The sequence below is a fragment of the Austrofundulus limnaeus genome, unplaced genomic scaffold (assembly GCF_001266775.1).
Source record: "Austrofundulus limnaeus strain Quisiro unplaced genomic scaffold, Austrofundulus_limnaeus-1.0 Scaffold12, whole genome shotgun sequence".
NCBI lineage: Eukaryota > Metazoa > Chordata > Actinopteri > Cyprinodontiformes > Rivulidae > Austrofundulus > Austrofundulus limnaeus.
The window spans coordinates 3,585,225-3,606,564 of record NW_013952414.1 but is presented as its reverse complement, the minus strand read 5'-3'; the positions used below and the strand labels follow the sequence as shown (position 1 = coordinate 3,606,564).

General features: G+C 38.9%; 1 protein-coding gene across 2 annotated transcripts in view; it reads left to right on the top strand.

Annotated features, from left to right (window-relative positions):
- Positions 1–19,027, top strand: part of stau2 (staufen double-stranded RNA binding protein 2) — a gene marked incomplete at its 3' end in the record, with an annotated part of 94,111 nt that extends 75,084 nt beyond the window's left edge. The window contains 2 exon segments of one of the 2 annotated variants that reach the window (XM_014002338.1): positions 15,813–15,883; positions 18,728–19,027. In XM_014002338.1, the coding sequence (XP_013857792.1) occupies positions 15,813–15,883; positions 18,728–18,851 (195 nt within the window). 2 annotated transcript variants of the gene reach the window in all.
- Positions 19,028–21,340: the final 2,313 nt, after the last annotated feature.

Genomic DNA, 21,340 nt, shown 5'->3' with positions numbered 1-21,340 from the left:
CGATATGTTTATTTTAACATGGAAAAARTAATAAGAATGCAACTTGATGTATTCATAGAATGTGTGTGCAGATTAGCTCAAAGCACACACCTACTCAGTAATCATAAAGTTGATTATTAATTTAATTTACACCATTAGATAAATAAGTTGAAGTGAAAGATTGATAAGAATGATTTCGCAATATCGCAGGTATCCATGCAAATAAATATCCTTATTTAGTCAGTATAATCTGATTATTGGTTTTTACCTTAGATCAATGAGAATATGATTTTAAAAATGKATTTCTTTTGCATTACTTAAAACGCCTATTAAACCTCAATTGTAGTCGTATGATTAAAAAAACTCCACCAGTTCTGATGATTTTTTTATTAAACACTATCGTATAGTGTTAATTTGGTTAGTTTAACTGTATTTTTGTCTGTAATCGTAGCATCGACTTCTCCTTTTCTTCTTGTTTATAAATGTGCCAGGTCTTTGTGATTGTTTAAAGGATGCCAAAAGTGATGGATTCGTTGTCACATTTATGCTAAGAGGAACAAGATGTTTGGCAGTGGCCTTGCAGCCCTCAGTGCCATTAAGCTCCGTGTGTGAGTTCCCACACACACACATATTTGGTGTGSATAAAGCTATCACACCTTTCCTAACTCATCACCTCTGTGGGAGGCGTGGGCCAGCCAGCCTGCTACTTACTGCTCTTTGTAGTGTCACAGACTCATTAACTTGATGCCATTTGATACTGAAGGATTGTCCGCTTTGCTGGAAAGGTCCCAGAGATAAAGACCACATATTTAAATTAGATTTTTTTTTGTCCCCTCCGCCTTATCATCTGCCTGTGAAAACGTGTGAGATGTGTCACCTGCGGAGATGAGCTGCAACTTGTTTTGCCGTCTCTYGTTTAATAGTCTTATACGGCCGCACTGCAGTAATGTTACATGGATGTCATTAGAGCCTTGGCTTTTGCTTCAAAGACTGAAGTCAGCAGCCATTAATATTCCACAATTTGAAACTCTTGGGAAAAAAATGTGTCTAATATCAAAATCTGGCAGAAATTTGTGTCKATCTGCCAAAAGAAACTGCTCTCCGAGCCAAAAAAATGGATAAACAGCAAAGCAATGCTGACTCCTGTCAGTCTTATTCCACTTTGTTCTGAAACTAGGCATTTTTCTGGATATTAAATAGAAATTTAAAAAGCCATCAACTTGATATGTGATGGATTTCTTTTGATTAAAAATCTATATAAAATAATCACCATGGAAGTTCTCCAAAAGCAAACTTTTCCATGATAATAATTGCAGACAAATGTGTTTCAACCACTTGTGTATTAAATACAACTACCCCTAAGCATAAGGATAAGTATTGGTTACAAATACTTGCATGGTTACTTTCCTGAGATCAGATCATTAAAATGCTTAGATTGTTTGTAAAAGTTGTTTTTAAAGGCAGCATATTCAAAACTGTCACTCTGTCTGGTTGCAAGTCCCTTTTTGTTCACATTTAAATTCTCCTATGTGACACAAAAATACTGCAAAAACACAGATGCAGCGCTCGTAGTTTGTGCCGTAAGTGACCCTAACCTTTGTCATTGGTATTCATCCTCTCCAGCTTCCATACAGAGTTAAAAAAAAAAGATGAGCGTAGCGACCAGGGAATGTTTTTCTGGATGTCTCGGCCCAAAAACCTCCACCTTCGTCTCATCTGGACGTGAACACATTCTCAGACCTCAAACAGCAGACGGTTTGAGACCCTCAAAACATCAGTCACGTCGGGGGTTAACACGAGTTACGACTAAAGTGTCACATACCCCTGCAGTTAAAGTTAACACTCTGTCTGCCCGCGTCAAACGGTATCTTCATAATCCTCTGAAGAAAGTCACAAGTGGCAGCTTGCCTTCTGTTTTACGGTGTATGCAAACTGAGCCTGGTCCTTTGCGTTTAAAGAAGATAAGAGAAGATAAAGCGAGCCACGCTGTCGTTACATAAATGCGAGAGGAAAGATTTAAGTAAAATAGCAGGTTGCTTGAAATGACTCACCGGCATTTTGTCTGAACACAGTCTAATGATAAACAAACACTGCACTGTCCCACGTCATAAAACAAGGCAACAAGTAGATAAATTAATGAAGATCTTGTGTGAAACTTTGTACAAAAGTTGGAAGACTTTTGGAACTTTAATCCTTATAATTTATTTTTATAATGACACAACCCATATTTTTGCAAAAATGCCAACGAATACTAGAACTTTAAAATAAGTTATTTTGTTGATTCAGACATTTTATCACCATTTTTGCTGCTGATATCACAGTTGTAACATCGTCCTAAAAATATATCAGTAGTTAATTTGAAGTAGTAGCAGTAGTTAAAATTAGCTTATTTTATTTAAACTGACATAGGAACATCAAACCTTTCAGACTGCATTAAAAACTAGAAACGTCTGAGATGACGTAAAAATGGAGTTGATAATTGAAAATAATTTTAAAACACTGCAATACTTTGTAATTGTTGAAAATTAGATTTAAACTGCACAACACAAGTTTGTGGATATTTATTTATTAATTAATTATTTGTTTGTTTGTTTGTCATGGTTTTCCCCGAACCCATGCCTGGTTTGTTCAGTAAGATTCAAAAAGTGCTACAACATGAATCACAGGCTAGATTTACACATTTGCTGAGTTTATTTTTCTTGCTCATCTTGGTTAAATGCAGACATCAAAKCAATATCCAAATTTGGCCTTAGACGTCACCTAAAGTTTCTTTTTTATACCAAATTTAATCCAGTCTTTACAGCGATGCGTTTGGAAAATTTATATATAATGTATATATATTGTACAGTATATTGTACTGTATTGTTTTCCATTCAAAACTCAAAAATGTATATATAAACTCAATTTACCACAAACACAAAGAGGAAAAGCATGTTTTGATTGAAACTTCATGTTTAGTTTAAAGAAAAAAAAGGTTTAACACCACACCTAAAAATCCACACTCATGCTTAAGCAATGCAATAATTATTTTAAGTAAATAATGTGATTTAGTGGAGATGCTTTCATTGAAGATGTATTGCATCATAGTACAATTTTTGTACAGAGGCCCTATTTTTGTTCCCCCAAAGGAACACTACATTTTTTTAAATTTTCCTCCAATTTTCCCATKATGGCAAAACCCATTTCCTACTTATGCTTTGCTCTTATTTGTTGTACATTCACCCCTTACACAAACATCTTGTGTCCGTTGCGTAAACATGGAACCATGTGAGCCTTCAGAAGGACTTTGAAATGAGACATGGTCTGGACATCAGAGGACTCTGATGCTCTCAATGAAGTCTGCTTGATTTATAAGAGAACAGGGGGGGCTGGTGTGTGGCAGGGGGTGTTTTCTAGAGCCAAACAAGGCCATAAGGTCCTCCATTAGTACCTTGACCCCTGTTTCATGGAACCAACCACAACAGACGCAGCCAGAGTAGACAGAGACAGGAATGAATGGACGTGAGGGTGTCTTTTTGTCTGGTTTTTGCATTTACACCCCAGAGAAAGAAGCAGTCAGTTGTCAGTCACATGCTTTGTTGGACTCAAATGTCTGTTGGTTGTACCTGATCCCTGACTTGGACTAGTCTCCGCTCCCACTTTTACAATTCTCCTCACTGTTTTACTGTCTGCTATCTAATTAGCCGGGCCTTAATCCCACGTTGGAGCACAGTGACGTCCTGCTGTTTATTCTCTGTTTGCAATGCTGTAAAAATGTGTGAGGTTGCTCGTAAAGACTTGTCCATAAATAATTAACTGCTCACTCTCAATTAGAAAATAAAAGCTTCACTGGCGAATAACGGATTACAAGCTTTGGTGCTGTGCAACGGGAGGAAGGCTCGAACACAGATACGTTTTAGCATCGAAATATCTCATTTCAAAAGTTTTTAGTCGCATCATTTGTCATGTTCCGAAGCTCACTTTATTCCCTTTCCCAACCATCTCTTTCCCCAGAAATAGATCATGTCATGCTGCTTTTATTCTCCATGTGAGGCCCACCCAGTCACTGTTAATCTGTGTTTTCTTATCACGTCAGCCACTCTGTGTCTGGCCTTGGCTCGTGTTGTTGTTTGCTGACAGAATCCAAAATATGGCTTTTTTTCTTCAATAGAAAAKATTCCCTGTTGTTTATGAACAGTTGGTTACAAGCCTGTCTGCTTTAGGCAAACTTGATTGTGGCACTATACAAATATTTTGAAAGAYGTGTTTTCTGTCTCTAATAAAATTATGTTCCATATTTTCTCAATCTGGGACCTGATCATCAAAATCGAGGTGGCTTTTGAGGAGTTTTAGCCACTGATGTCATCATGATTTAAGCATATTGGAATTTATTGTTTTCAGTAAACATGCTTTAAACATAATCTGTCTGTGCAGTACACACTATCAGTTACCAAAGAAACAACGTTAGGTTTTCATAACACTTCAGGGGTTAAGTCGTGGTGGATTTCAGAGTCCCCCTTCTGTCAGTGAGTTGCAAGCCGATTTGTGTCCGTCCACATCCCACAGACCCAGAAAGGATGCTGGGTAATGAAAACCACTTGCTGGTTGTGTGAGAATTCGTTGCGAATTATAACCGTGCAACGGGTTTTACAAGCATGTCCCTTGTGGGCGCTAAGTGATTTAATCGCAAAAAAAAAAAAAGGAGCTAAGGGAGCTACAAGGTGTAAAACGCTGTCTGACTGGGCCTCCTCTCTTCTTACCGGATGTTCTCGTCCTTGAGACTCCCAGTCTTGTACACACGGATGTGTCTGACCAAGAAAAATATGAAAGTGTCATGAGATTATTGCATGCAGCTGGTAGCTGTCACTGTAAGCTTAGCCTCACTTTAATGCTCTTAACCCTTTATGTTTCAGCTTTCCTGAGTTATTTTTTCTTTGCCTTCTGACAACTGTAAGTTCTTAAGCCTTTAATTTTGTTAGTCTCATATAAATGTGTTCTCAAACTATTCAAAATTTTAAATTCTCTTTCCAGGTAATGTTTTCAGAACAAATACACTTTATGCAAAAAGAAAAAAATTGTGTAGGTCTTCTGGACGGGTTCTTCTCTAATGAAACGTTTCGTCTCTTCTCCAAGAGACTTCTTCAGTCTGAGAGTTTCAGGCAAAATTCAGGCTTTAAGCCCTGCCTCCATGTGACTGATACTCACATCACATGGCTATCGATAGCCATGTGATGTGAGTATCAGTCTGAATTTTGCCTGAAACTCTCAGACTGAAGAAGTCTCTTGGAGGAGAGACGAAACGTTTCATTAGAGAAGAACCCGTCCAGAAGACCTACACAATTTTTTTCTTTTTGATTTTTTACCTGGATTACTGARATGCATCAGGACACACTTTATGCAAATTTATTGTGCCAGCTATGCTGATTCAAGGCAAAGGCTGAGAAAATACAAAACAAAATCTTTAGGAAAGAAGTTGTGTTAGTGAAATGTTAGRAAAACAGTGAGGCAAATAATAGAATTTTAGTTTTCAGTTTACATATTAGAGGTTTTTTTCATATCAAAGATTGTAGACCACACTTTCCCTCAAATCCATTTGATCTGATTATCTCCAGCAGTCACTGTGTGAGAGACTTGGACATKTTACAAGTCTATCACAGGGACACAAGGACACATAAGGACAACCAACCATTCATTTTTTCACTTGCACCAAGGGACAATGTAGAGTAACTAATTAATCTAACATGCATGATTTTGCATGACCCAGAAAGGCCTTAGGCTGTGAGGTGACGGCTCTAACCACTGTTCGTGTTTCCATCAACATTTTTTAATGCGCATTTCGAAGTATCTCATCAGAAAAGGTGAATGGAAACGGCGTGATTCGAAAAAACTTCCTCTAATTYGCATAAAAGTTGATACGCTCACTTGAGGTGGTTTTTGGTTTTTTTCCGGAAAATAGAGATGGAAACACATTTGTCAAATAAGTTCTGACGTAGCGAACATTAACCTCACATGTTGATTAGCTGTTCTCGCTGTCTGTCCGAAACCGGTACCAGAGGGACTGCAGCCGCGACTGCAGCTGGACCCTCCTCCCRCTGTTGGCCTCTTCTGTTATTCCCGTAACGTGAAAAGAATTGCATTTCTTTCTCTACATCTCCAGACAGCATATAAAATCACCAAAACTAGTTGATATGACGGAATAAATACAACTGTCCCGATAGTAGCAACGCATTCCCGATTAACTTCTCTCCATTTTCCTGAGAWGCGATTTTAACTTCCTGTTTACTACACGCATGCGTCTGACAAAACTGATTCGCTTCAAGCCAGTTGATGGAAACACGTCTGATTTGCATTTATTTGTTCTTTCCTTTTTGCGAAATTTTAAAAATTCGCTCAAAGTTCGAATTAGAATTGGATGGAGACACGGCTACTGTTCCAGTGTGCTGTAAAAAATGTATCTTTTGATTCTTAAAGTTCTTATTTTTATTGCAAAGCTTCAGATTTTTTTGAACACATGGCAAATATCATCTCAAAATCTGACTGAAGGAAAGTGGAATTACTGCAGATGGTTTCGCTGACAAACCTAAATGTTGATTCAAAGATCTAGAAACAATATTTGACAGACTTACTTTCTTATTCAAGATTGTTTTGATGCAATGCAGTATCTCCTTTTACAGTTTTTATCTGTGRAAACTAAGAGAAATGATTAAGAGCTTAGCTTCCAAGCTGCACATAGGAAAAAAAAATGTTTTCATAAAGTCGTGTAGCAACAACCGCATTCATCACATTTGCATCCCCACCAACCACTGCTCTAAGTCGGTTGTGCTGTCAGCAAACAGACTGTGCCCTTTTGAATTCAAGACAGGATAAAATTATCAGTAAAAGAGCATTTAGAGTAATCATGCATTTAATCTTTGACAGAACCAGAAAAATAGAAGGAAGAGTGAGATTGGCGAGCAGAAAGGAGAAATTGGACACCCCCAGGGGCCGATCAATATCTCTTGTGCTGATAAGAGAGCGAGTGCCTGAAGGCCGGCTTCTCTTTCCACCGCTTTTTCTGCCTCCCCCAGGGCAATTTGAGTCCAATTGTTCAGGATTATAGAGGCTTCTTCCCCTGGCATTGAAAGGTTGGTCTCTTCAGGTGGGTGTGAGGTTTGGTGGCGTTTTTGTAGAATCAGTGGGGAAACCTGGTGGATGTAGACATMATGAGAATAGAGTTTGATTTTATATGTTGAACATGTAAACAACCGCTCGACATTTGTTACTGTAATCATAAAATACTTTTGATGATAAGAGGAAGTCAGTATTATTAGCTACTTGTGTCAATTTTTTTAGATCATTTGATCCATCATAAAAAGGTAGTCCACCCTGATTATTAAGTTGCAAATGTATCTGTATGACAGGAGGTGAAAACAGTTGTTTTTGGGAAGTATTTCACTTATTATTAGTCATGTTGGTGATTCATTGATATTGACTCCTCTCACCTGGCATCATCTCAGGCTTTAGCCCCATCACTAATAAATTCCTCATGCTTGTTATCTCATTTTAAGCACTTATTCATCATGGAATAAACTGGCAATATGGAAAATAGATATAAATAGTTATTTCGCACTCTCACTTCCTGTGCAGCAAAATCGGTCCAYTTGTATTTTTTTCTATAAAATGCATTTAAAACAACCTAAATTTACCAGAAGTGCATAATACACAGACAACAAGAATAATAAACAAAACATTCAGTTTCATTTAAAACTAAAAGTTTTTTTTACAATCTAAAAGGAAGTCATTGCCTCTGTCTGTGAYGGAAAGTGCAAGTGTACTTCCTCTTCTTGGTCAGAGAGCGTCTCATCTTAAGTTCGGAGTCACTCTTGACYTTTATTGTGTAAAGGCAAAGAACTGGTATGACAGCACAGCAAAACAGCTCAGTTGCTTAATTTTTTAAGAAAACCAATCTAAAAATAAGTCAGATAAATTATTAATTACTGTTTAGTATTCAAAACTTCATATTTTAGTTTTGAGTTGCTGTGATTAGGATGTGACGTTACCACATAAAAACTAACTATGCTCAGTTCTTGGGTTTCCCAACAGAAACCTTTTGAGGCAAACTGCTGAACAATATTATCACAGAGGCTGTTTATATCTGCTCATTCTCTAAAAATACTTTTCTGACAAGGCAGAGGTATGGTACCCTGAGGTGCTTTTGCCCCTCGCCCTCTGCCCATGTGTTTTGTATTACACCCTAGGAGGTGCCATGCTCGGCAGCTCAGTGGTCGGAGGGAATGAAACACTCCTCGGTCCAAATGACGCATGACATGGCATTGCGCCCCGGGCCCTTATTTATGGCTTCCCATGTCAATGAAGACTTGCTCCCCTGGGCGAGCCCCACAACCGTTACCCCTCCAGTTGAAGTCTTCATTGCTCACATCGTGCCTGAGAGACACACAAAAGAAAACACTATTCATCGTAAAATGATAAGCACCATAGTTGAGATGGGAGGCACAGCGGGGCAGTGGTTAGCACTGTCTCCTCACAGCAAGAAGGTAGGATCGCCTCCTGGCCATTTTGTGTGGTGTTTGCATGTTCTCTTTGTGCATGCGTGGGTTTTCTCCTGGTACTCTGGTTTCCTCCCACAAACTGAAAATATACATGTCGGGTTCATTGGTAAGCTTGAATGATTCTTATTTATCTCTGATGGACTTGTGACCATCCACGGTACCCCATCAGCTCCTCCACAACTCGGAAAAGAGACACAAGTAAAGATGGATAAATTATGTGGAGGCTTGCACGTGACAGAGATGTACAAAAGAATTTAACTGAACTTCTCAAGATTTATTTAGCCACGATGACTTCTGGAGCTGCCACACTCTTGCACAAGAGACCTCCCGGCAAAGATCAAGTGCTGCTTCAGAGGAATTAACGTCATGTCAGGCTACAGTTTGGCCTCTGCCAAGCACACACTGCCTCTTTATCCATGCCTCTGATGTGGAAGAGGATGTGAAATCTTGAGAGAAAGTGAGGAACGATTTGGTGAGAGGATCTGAATACATTTTCTCTGTAGTTACTCAAGAATCCATGTACATATCACACCGCATTAACAAATGGATGCATACACTGCCTGTACTCATGCACACACAGGTGTTCTCCGCAAGCTGTCCGGGAATGTTCCAGCTGTCCTTCTCCAGGGTTTTGATGTGGGCAGAGGGAAAAGGAAAGAATTTAGAGGAAATGAAAGCCAAGTGATGAGAAACGATCCCTGACTGGCAGATGGTTTAAAAGAAGGGAAAATCTACAGTACATTTCTAAGAAGAAAATAGTAAAAAAATAAATTTGATAGTATGGTAGTAACAGGGTTAACACTGGACAAAAAGATGGCGGGGATTTTCTCTTCCCTGGTATCTCATATTACATTCAGCTTTGAGGAGTAAGCACTAAAGAGAGTTCTGTCAAGGGATCATGTGGCCTTTTGATAACAGGACAAGCCCTTTCCAGAATAATATATCCAGCCTCAGAACTTTTCCAACAAAAAGGTGCTCATTTTTTCCAATTTCCCAAGTTCAACCCATAAAACGCCCTGTTTGAAATCCACGCTAGTCATTGTTTAGTCTGGTGAATGTCCTTAGATCATCCTCATCAGCAGCTGGGCTGCATCCCCTTCATGTTCCTGATTCCCAGYAGCTCAGAAACAACCATCTCGACAATAAGCAAAATCTTTTCAACCTCACTAAAATCTGTCAAGAAGCATGTTTTGGCATAAACAATACAACTGAACAAACACAAGCAAACCTTTTGAGCATTGTCCATCTATTGTGTTGTTGGAAATGTTTTTGTAAGACTTTATCATACGTACTATAGGTGCCAGAGAACTGTGTTTATGGAAATGATGAGTGCCCCACTGTCTAGGCTTACTAAAGATGGATTTTATACTCATACACAAAAAAAACAGGTTTCATTTTAGTTTGCATGTGTTGCAGCTATAACATCATACCTTCACTTTGGTAATTCCGCAACTGTGAAGTTTAAATGTTTGTAGACAAAGACATCATGACTTCTCATAAAAATGTAACGTTTTTATTAGTTTTATCCACATGTGCCCATTTTATTAAATTAGTGCAATCCCTTTGCAGCTCTCAAGTTCTAATCAAATTGCCATAAATTACTAAAATAAACTTTATGAACCAAAGTATTCCCTTTCACTTAAGTCTTACTCCCTTGGATGATGGGACATCCAAACACATGACTCAAACTATGACGTAGGATCAAAGCGCAAATGGGAGGGTACCACTGGTGTTCTTGGCCTGGATTAAAGATTGGGAAATGTGTGATAATTCCCTCTGGACTGAGAGAAAAAGGGGGCCAGAAAACAGCTCTAGCAATCCAGAGCTGCTCGGTGAAGAGGAAACTACAACTTTGTATTTGTCTCATCAAGCATCCGCAAGGTAGCATACTGGGCCCATTGCTTTTCCTATTATTAATAAATGACCTTCCAAAAATATTGAAGTATTCAAATATTTTAATGTATGCTGATGATACTGTTCTTTTTTTGTCTGATTTCAATATTGAATCTATTAATAGTCAGTTAGTTACAAGTAGATCTTCAGACATTTCATGGTTGGCTTCAAGATGATCTTTTGTCAATTAATGTTAAAAAAAACTGTGTGCATGTATTTTTCCTCACCCAGGAGACATTTCAATATAACAAATAAACTCACTTTTTTAAACAAACCCCTTGMTATTGTCACTACCTACAAATATCTTGGAATTACTTTGGATTCTTATTTGACTTATTGTGATCATGTACAAGTCTTAACCACTAAGTTGAAACAGAAATTATACGTTTATTCAAAAATTAGATCCAATCTGACATCTTCTGTTTCAAATGTCTATCTTCATGCCATTATACTCTCAACCATGTCGTACTGTTTACCTGTTTGGTCTCTTACAACAAATGAAATCTTAGAACCCATAGTTAGGCTCTACAACAGGGCCTACAAAATTCATAAAAAACTTCCTGGTTGGACTCATCACTGTACAGTTCTTTCATTGTCTGATGCCTTGACTTTTCAGAATTATGTTTTGTATAGTGGTATTAATTTATATTTTCAGATCTTCCAAGGTGCCAATTATGGAACTCTCTGTGCATTGTTGCCCAAGTCAAATTCTGGAAGTGGTCATTCAACTAGATCTGTTACAAAAGGACAACTGATATTACCAACTTTTAAAAACTGTTACGGCCAGAGGTCTTTCTTCTATGTTTATACTAAAGCATGGAATGACATTCCTCAAAACATAAAGTCCATTTCAAAACTACAGCCCTTTAAGAAGAATCTTGTCTGCCATCTGCTGGACACTTTTTGTTGTGCTCATATTTAGACGTCCTATTTTGCAAATGCTGCATTCCTGAAATTTGGTATGCTTGTTTGTCTTTGTGTCTATGGTGTATAATGATGTGATTGTGATGCTGTATTTCTGAGTGTTTTATGTGCTGCAGAACAGGAACCTGCTGTAAAACAGCAATTATGCTGAGTCAGGCTTGATTTTTAGTAATCTTTTCCTGTTGAATCAATAAATCAAATCAAATCAAGTACAATAGCCAGTCTACAGTCTAATATGTTTGATCTGATTCTGAACAGTGCAGATTCAAGATCTTTGGTGCTAAATTAAAAAAAATCAGACAAACCTTCCTACAAAGTATAATAAAAGAGCAGGTATTGGGTAACAACAAAAACGTGATGTGGTAGTGGTCTTTTTGAAGCCTTGGTTTTGATCATGGCTGCTGATGCCCGTTGTGCCACTCTTACATTATTCCCTAAGATATCCTCTTGGCTTCCCCAGAACCCAGTGGTCCAGCAGTGAGAGCTGATACACAGGTCTGATTTGTCAGGGTCCTTGTGATCCAATGATCCATCATATCTGTCTAGCCGAGGCTGCAGGCTCCTGTGGGATTGGGCCTTTGTTTGTATTTGCTGATGATGGAAGCTCAGCCTTTGTCAAGAAAACCATTAGAAGCACAGCAGGCCCAGAAAAATGAGCCAACCTTGTCACTCCACATGGGAGCTCAGTCTCGATTGCAGATCACTCTAAGACCTGTCACAGTTGACCACCGTACATCCAAGCCTTTGAACTAGGGTCAACTAAATAGATGGAAGATCTTGTGTATGGGGTTTGATATGAGCCTTAGAATAATGGTGAGTGTTGAATTTTTATCTGATGTAGGGTTAATGAAAGGGGTTAGGTGTATTGGGGTATGGTGCCAGAGGTGTGTGTTGCCCTATTGGCTTCACCTTTTATAAGTTTTGTCATGTTCCACGTGTACACAATGGACTCTTTGCTTGGTCACCGTATTCTGAGCAGCAGCCACAAAGGAATCTAGAGAATCAATGCAATTTAGGACAGATACAAAAAAATGTCATCACACTAGCTTAAGATCAAGAAGGCAACAAAACAGTCAATCGTCTTCAGTGTCACTATCACACATCCTGGTCAGATGATTGCAACACGTCAGAAACCCCCTCTATTCTGCACTTTTAGGCATTAGAACAGGTGAAGCAACAACCTTGCATTGAACCTACTAACAAGTATTGACCAACATGTGGTACTAATATATTTTTTATTTATAAAACATATTTTATTAAATACTTTTTCTCTGGAATAATTTAACCCTAAAAGGTTGATAAAAACCATTTAGTTTGAGATTCCAACAGTCCCACATCTTTCTCATTTGTTTCTTAATTAACTCACTGTATCCTGTTTGACCTTAACTCCTCCACTTTTATTTATTTTATCACAAAGATGGCACACCCTCACCTTGCTTGTACTGTCTTCAGACTAAAGCAATGCAATAGCAGAGATGTACCAGTATAGTGGGAAACTCTGTATCACGTTAGTAAAATAAGTGTTTCACAGATTTCTATAGATAAGCCCGGTGTTTGTCTTAAGTTCTGCATCCTTCACTGAGCTGCTGGGCCCTTATGACTGCCTGTCGTATATCAGCAGCGCTGCCACTGTCAAGTCCCTGATTTATGACTGTTTATCTGCAGCCCCTAACCCACCACCTTGTTCCCCCTAACTCCAACAGATGGTCTCAGACTATTTACTCAGGGAGAAAAACACTTTCAAACTGATTGAATAAATACAAAAAAAACAGAAGTTTATGGGGCAAGGTGTTTGTGACTTCACTGCATTTGTTATGGGACAAAACTGCAGGTCTGTCTTTGTTGTTTATTGAGTGTGATATTAATTAAAGGCTTTAGTTTAAACTACTTCCTTTAGGCTTTCATATGTATGGGCAACCATGACCCTTTTTAGCATATTGATAAAATATCAACTGTTACATCAGGAGTCTAGTGATTTAATTTATTATTATTAACATGTAATTGTGGAAACATTCCTTCATCTGTCATGTTCTGCAGGGTTGTCGCCTTAAATCTCTTCGAGTATTTTCACCCTCTAAATCTCACTGGTGTCAAAGCTTCACAGAAACTCACACATTGCACCATAAATCATACGTCATAGTCTTAGCGAGGCTTCGTTTGATTTCTTGGTCTCTGGAGAAAGGCCTTTAGTATCCTGTCAGTATTTTTGAAATGCRTTCAGCTAATATTGTTGTAAATATTTTTAGTACTTGTAAGTATTAGCTTTTTGAAGAACTTTTTCTTCATTTGATGGATACAAACTAGATTTTGGCCCTTGCACCTATAGTCATATATTCTGAATCCATGTTGTTATTTATTTATTTATATTTATTTATTTATTTTTCTAATCCAAAAAGATTTTGGATGCAAGTGCAGAGATAACAGATTCTAACATTCTCCTGTGGATATTACATTCCATATAGACATTAAAATGGCTCGTAGTGACCATAATACTGCTTACACCGTACTGTTTTGTCTGGCTTAAATACACAACTGTATTCATGCACACGTCTCTGAAAGTTGGAGCATCAGACAAAATGTCTCCCAGTCAAATACTTCTTAATGGGAGAATGGCTTATTTGTCTGGTTGTGGTAACGTTTTGCAACCCTGGTCCTCGAGGCACACTGCCCCGCATGTTTTAGATGTTTCCCTGCTTCAACACAGTTGATTTCACTTGGTAACTGATTAACAGGCTTTTGATGAACTGCAATCATCTGAATCAGGTGTGTCAAAGCAGGGAGACCTCTAAAACAAGCAGGGCAGTGTGCCCTGAGGACCRGGGTWGAAAAACACTGATCTGTACAACWAACAAGAATAAAGTAAAGAAGGTTATTTGTGGGTATTATGATAAAGCCAGCTTATCAGCCAACATCAGTTCTCACTCATTGACTGAGCGGAGCCACTTGTGGCTTATCTCAGTCTTAATTAACCTGTAATAAAACGTAATGGATCTTGGTCGGCATCATTTGCACCAGATGTGCACTTAATTTTAAATGTCAGTATTTTATTTATTTATTTATTTATTTATGTATTTATTTATTTATTTGCTATTAATTAGGCATTAAAAATATGTAGATATATACAATTTATTTAACATTATTGACAGAGCAGTTGAAAGGCTTCCACCTAGAAAAGCCATGAGAGAAAAGTTAATTTATTAGAATAAAACACATTAGTCTGATTACCTCATAGGTAACATTAAATTTACCTGTGTGTTGTCTTTTAAAGGGACATTTTCTCATTTAGACAAAAAAAATAATTTTCATGTGAAGTATAATGCGTACACTTTTTTACTGCAGCGTATTATGTAATACGTTGCCATGATGACTGCTGTTTACTAAACAAGCGCTACGGCATGTTGGTATGATTTCAGCAGTGTTAAATATATCTGATAACTTTGCTTTTCTTTCATGTTTTAACTCGCCGTGCAGGTTATCTACGCAGAGCGAGATCCAGCGGTTTAAGATCCCCCGTAACGCCATCTGCCCACATTTCGACAGACGTCATATACATCTGGAAAAAATCTTTTAGAAAGGGAAGTGTGTTATGATTGAAAAAGCAAAGAGGTTAGGATAACAGAACAGCTCAGCTTGGCAAACGTAAACTCCCCTTTTGGTGTTTAAACGTGATTTCCACTTGATACATCAAGGGAACAAACAAGTTCATCTGAGTTTAAACTCACTGCACAAATAGTAATGACACTGTTGCATCAGTTTACTCTAAACCTCTTTCACGTGTTTTTATTTGCTAAAGCAGAATTGACCCGTCTAACATCACCAACAGCTTCTCTAGCTGGCACAACCAAAAAGTACAAAGGAAATGACATCATATGGTTTTTGATCCAAGTTTGAACATATAGCTTGTAGCTTTYGGAGGCAAAGCAATGGCGTAATGAGCGTCCCTGGGAACAATTATGTCCGAAATATGTAAGACGCAACAAATCCTACGCTAAATACCCTGCAGTGTGTGAGGCTGAGAGATGTAAATTTACACTGTTTACCCCCTTTTCCCCACAAATTGAGCATAATTAGGCCATTATATAATTAACAACACAAATGTTACATGCACGCATGTTTATCCAAAGTTTAGTGAGGGGTTTTGGCTGGGGCTACATGGTTATAAGTCATGTGCTTGAAAGTATTTGGGGACTGCTGGTTTTGGTTTAGCTGTGGTCACCATGAACACAGATGTCACTCAGGAGAATGTGGAGCAGCCAAAACATAAAGTGGAAATGTTAACCCAATAACGCTAAACAAACAGTCAGAGGAGTGAAGCCAAAGACAGCAGAGAGTGAAGGGAAAGTGTCCTGCTGGCATCAGGTTTCCCAGAGTGAGTGTTATTTGAAAAGCAGCTGAAGGGTGACACTCACTCTCCTCCCACCCGGTCTCCCACTCTGCCTCCCTCCTCGCTCACATGACCATCTGTTGTTCGCTGTTTTTCTTTTTCAGGCTGCTCTAAGTGCCTTGAAACAGCTGTCGGAGCAGGGACTGGACCCAGTAGATGGCCCCATCAAGGTACGGTAAGACATTGATCACACCAAACTCAGTGATAAGTCGTAGTTGACCCAGTGAGGGGAAGATGATGCTGCTGAGGCGTAAAGACACGTGTTTGAGTCGACCCCGCATAGCGTTTCATCAGTGTCCTCGCCATCCACATGCAATCCATCAGTTCTGCTTGATCTTTTTCTTAAAAGGAAAGCAACAGTTGGCATATATTATATGAGTATGTGCTSTCCTGCCAGTGTTGCAGAATTTGCTTAATTGTTAGGCTTAGTCATAACAGAGGAGAGGGTTTTCCTAATGAGCCTGACCCTTATCTCCTCCACGACCAGGAAGGAAGTAGGAAAGTCGACAGTGATGAATGCAGTGGGAAAGTTTGAGTAATGTGGGTGGTGTGGGTGTGGGCGGGGGTGGGAGGTAAACTACGTAGGAAGTTGTTGTCATGTTCTTGAGTAYTTTCTTGGTAGGTTAAGCAATAGAAAAATGCGTCAAAGAAGAAAACTACAAGCTTCATTTGCCTCACCAAGAAGAAACAATTTGACTTGAATTAATTATTTTTCCTCTCTGGTCTTTCAATAAAATGTTTAAAACCTTGTTAATTATCCATGTCGTTTGAATTCATCTGGTCAAGAACTCATTTTCAGTGTTTCCCTAGAGCATTTTCACCGAGGGCCACATGAGCGTTATGGTGGCCCTTGAACCTTCTAATGTAGGATGTGGATAGGTAAATGGTAAATGGTAAATGGACTGTACTTGTATAGCACTTTTCTATCCATCCAGGACGCTCAAAGCTCTTGACRCTACAATCTGTGTCCTCATTTACCCATTCACACAGCACTCTATTAGGTCTCTACAAAGCTAACTTGTACAATCGTCTATGGAGACTAATCAGTGCCAATCACATTTATACACTGATGGGACACACATCAGAGGCATTAGGGGTGAAGTGTCTTGCMCAAGGACACAACAACTGAGACAGCTGGGCGGGGGATCGAACCAGCGACCTTCCGGGTCCAGGATGACTCCCCTAACCACTCTCCCAAGGCCCTCAGTGTGAGCGAGCTATATCCACCCTGAAGGTTTATCTTGGACAATATCTGAAGATCGACTCTTTTAAATGAAACCAGAGAGCGTTGACAGAGAGGAGAAGGTAGAAATGACTCAGCCTGTAACTGAAAATATAGATGCAGGACAACAGAGCTGCTTCATGGAAGAAGAACCTCAGCTTAGCCTGTTAGCCTTCGCGCTAGCGCCGACACTATATTGCCTTATATGTATTAGCTCGGCACTAGCACGACAAACAAGCTAAACTGAGGTCCTCCATCCATATTTTCAGTTGCAGGCTGAGTCATTTTTGCGTTCCCCTCTCTGTCATGTGGATGGAGGACCTCAGTGACGAGAGGAGAATGTGTAGCGCTGAGCTAATACATTTATATGGTGATAGCATTGGGGCTAACGCTAAAGCTAACAGGCTAAGCTGTGGTTCTTCTTCCATGAAGCAGCTCTGTTGTCCTCCATCTATATTTTCTGTTACAGACTGAGTCATTTCTACCTTCTCCTCTCTGTCAACGCTCTCTGGTTTCATTTAAAAGAGTCGATCATCAGATATTGTCCAAGATTAACCTTCAGGGTGGATATAGCTCGCTAGCAGCCTCGCACCGAGGACCTATCCACGTCATCATTTACCCAGAATGCTTTACATGTAAATAAAATGGTCCCATCCATGTAATATATTTTTTAAACTTTTAGTTTAAAAATTATAAAAACTGAATATCCTACAGTAGTTTTATAGTCTTTATTTTACAGTTAAAATATATGTTTATTAGATAAATTCTAACGTTACAACTAATCATGTGTCCCTTTAAAGCCAACAGCTCGGGGGCAGGACAATTGTTATCTTTCACCTTTTAAATTTATTTTGTTGCATTTAATCCTAAATGTAATGTTTACTATTGATATAAGAATCAATTTTCATGTTAAGTAAAAAAAAATAATTTTTTTTGGTGGGCCACACAGGAGTGGCCCGCGGGCCTTGAGTTTGACACATGTGCCCTAGAGTATTCGCTTTTGAACACAGAATGGTCCGCCGCAGAAATATTACAAGTATTTATTACAATAGTGTGTAAAATAGTTGAAATAACTGATATGTCTAGGCATAAACTAATTTCAGATACCTGGAATGTTAGTGTGTTGAAGCTGATTAAATGTAAAAATGCATAACCATACATTAAAAAAAAGCTTCTGCATGTTGCTGAAAATGATCCTCTGCATTCCCAGAGAAGAAACCTATTAATAAGCAAGATGGACTTAGGAGCAAGCGTATGTCAACATCTTCTTTTCATCTCTGCATTTAACAAGGAAAAAAAAAACCAACATTTTCCTCCTCACAATCATTACAGTTGTTTATACGCTTGGCTATGCATGATGTACAGCAGGGGGCGTTATGAGGATTTATCTCCCCCACGAGAAAATATTGAAACTTATTGCGGTAATACATTTGAAAAAAATGGCCAAAATTTACTAATTAATACAACCTCAAGGGGGTTCTAAAACACAAAGCATCTTATCAGTTACTGTGGCTCAGATTAAGGTCAAGGGCATTTTAAGTGTCTTGAGTCATAKTTTCAGTTCTTGTAGTTTCTCTGGAAGTTTATTTACAAGAATCGCTTGTGTTGTTTTGTGGAGTTTTTTTGTGTGTTTTTTATTTATTTTTTTATTTTGTAGGAGCACTGAGTGAATCTCAATATCTTCCCAAAGAACGCAGAACAAATTACCCTCCAAGGGAGTGATTATTTGCAACATTGCTCAGGTCATTTGACACTCCCCCACCACCACCTAACCCAGCTTCATTTGTCTTTTTTCAGACCACTGAACCATGTGGAAGGGAGGACGGACATTAAACAGACTAACTCAGGCACCACCACTCAGGTCTGCAAGGATTCAACGGCTGTCGTCAAGGAGCTGACAAACCCAGACCCCCTTCAATGAAACTGACCCGATTCCTTCATACCCTACAATCCAAGTTATCCCAAACTAGCCAAAACCTACCTAACCCCAACCCTAGTGCTGGGCGGTATAACGGTTCGTACCGAATACCGTTTTTTATTTTTGCTACGATACGAATTTTCTGAATACCGACATACCGGTTTAAATAGCCTGAACACGTGCGGAACGTTTCGTCGCGGCCGCCAGTGAACTGTTTCCCGGGGGACACTTTTCCTCGCTGCACCGCTATGTGCATTAGCATGCTAATGTTATTGTTGCAGCCGTAGCGGCGGGTGGCGATTCCGCTGCTTATATTGGCTGACGTTAAAAAACATCCCGTTTTCGCGGTCGCTGAATGTAGTAAACACMTCTTCAGTGACGTGCACGGTTAGATTAAACACGCGACGTTAATATGGAGACGTGGAGACGCATGGAGACTTTAGCATGCTTCTATTGTGAAAAGCTGGGGGGGACGAAGTTTTTTWGTGGAATTGAGTTGACTGGTGTGCAAGGTGAGTCGTGCTGTTAATCTTTATTAAATAACATAAAACAATAGACCCGATAATAATCTTTTATTAACCCTCCTCCTTCACGACCGGACCAAAATGCGTGACTACTGTCTCCAACCAGGAGGAGAAGAAAAGACGTTTAGAGGAGGGAAACAGAGACACAGACAGAGGTAGAGTAAAAGAAAAAAGTCAATAAGCAGTGTTTGTGCATTTTATTATCAACTGACATGTGATGAAAAGGAAAATACCGGGATATACCATGAAACCGGTGTAAATGTTGAAAATATCGTGATATAAAATTTTGGTCATACCACCCAGCACTACCCAACCCTACCCCACGATTGCCACTGTATCCTGCAAAACCTGTAAACATGCAATAGGGTGGATGTGCACCAAGAAATGACCGACTAAAATACCCTTACCTGAGTCTATGTGAAGACAACGCTATCTTAACACGTTTATTGATCATTTCAGTCGATAATTAGACGAAAACAATACAAACAAAAGCGATAATTGCATGGCAGTGTTTGAAGTCCAAAGCTATGTAAGACAATTTTCCCTTTGGAGGAACGTTGGTGTGGTTAAAACAAATCTGTACATCATGCCATTGAATTATAAAAGAAACCTTTAAGGGGAGAAACCAACTTATGGTACCGTAGCTTATTTTTTTTCCGAGGTATTATGTTACCTTTTTTTTTCCTTTATTTTTTTTATTTGTTATTTTATTACTCTAACAATGCTTGAGTACTGTATTTAAAATTAACCAATGCCAGTGCTGTGAAAGTTGTAGTTGTTGTCTTCATATATAGTCACCCAGCTTACCTTGTATGCTGACAAAAAAAAGAGAAACAGTTCATCTATCTATATGGATGTGTACAAGTTTGCAAGAATATATATAAAGAAAAAAAAACACTAAAAACGTTTTTATGTGAACAAAAAGGACAAACTGGTGTTAGCATTAATTATTAGAAGTGTCGCCCACCCAGGAGGGAACGTTAGACCAGCCTTTCCTTCTTTTGGTGGTCTACCTGTCCCGTTTTAACATAACCCCCTCCACCAACACTGGCAGATCATCACTGGAGCATTGCCTGAACAACAGCGAAGGCTAAGGGGGTGCCTGCACCGTTGTTCCTTTTAGCTACAAACAGGCCAGTCGTGCACATCCTCTAATGCCAGTAAACTTAACGTCGAGTCAGAGAGTTGAGCACAGACTGCACGTTCTCCAGTGATAGAGATGTTCTCATCATTCCGGTGATTTTGTGTCAGTGGATCATCCCCTCTTTCTAGCCCCGCCCCTCTCCTCAGCAGTTTTTGTCGATCACATCTACACCCAYTGTGTGTGTTATATTGACTTGCCAAGGCATCAACTGGGTGCTTTTAATGCCTGCAGTTCTGAAGTGCACCTTTTTGGAGCGGAGAGAGGCTGTGGCCGCACTGCAGACTCTAAAATGACGCTTTGGATCACTTTGTCCGCTGACATCGAGGATGTGTCGTCTTCTTTGCTGTGAGTGCAATGTGTAATACGGCCGTTTGTTACGGAAATGCAGTAAAATCACCTCAGTTCATGTGGAAAAACTCTTGTTTGTTGTCTTTTCTTCTTTCCCTCTAGCTGCTTTAGAAAATGTCACCGCAGCTATAATCAGCACATTTTTTTTACATCACAAAAACTCTTTTTCCTCAATAAACCTAGAGGCAAGAAAAAAACTATCTTTATCTTGCTTTTTAACTTGTTTCCAACTGAAATAGACCTAAACTCTTCTTTGCTATTTAAGGTCATTGCTTCTGGCAAAACTGGTCTTAAAATTAATAAATAAATTATTGATCTTTGATTGTTCTATGAGTTGGTTGATTATAATATATGAGACCCATCACATCAAAATGAGGATTAACTCCAAAAGTGTTATATGGAGAAAAAGGCAAATATAGTGTTTTGACTAAAATGTTAACAAAAATTGCATTTTGTCAAAATATAATGAATAAAAG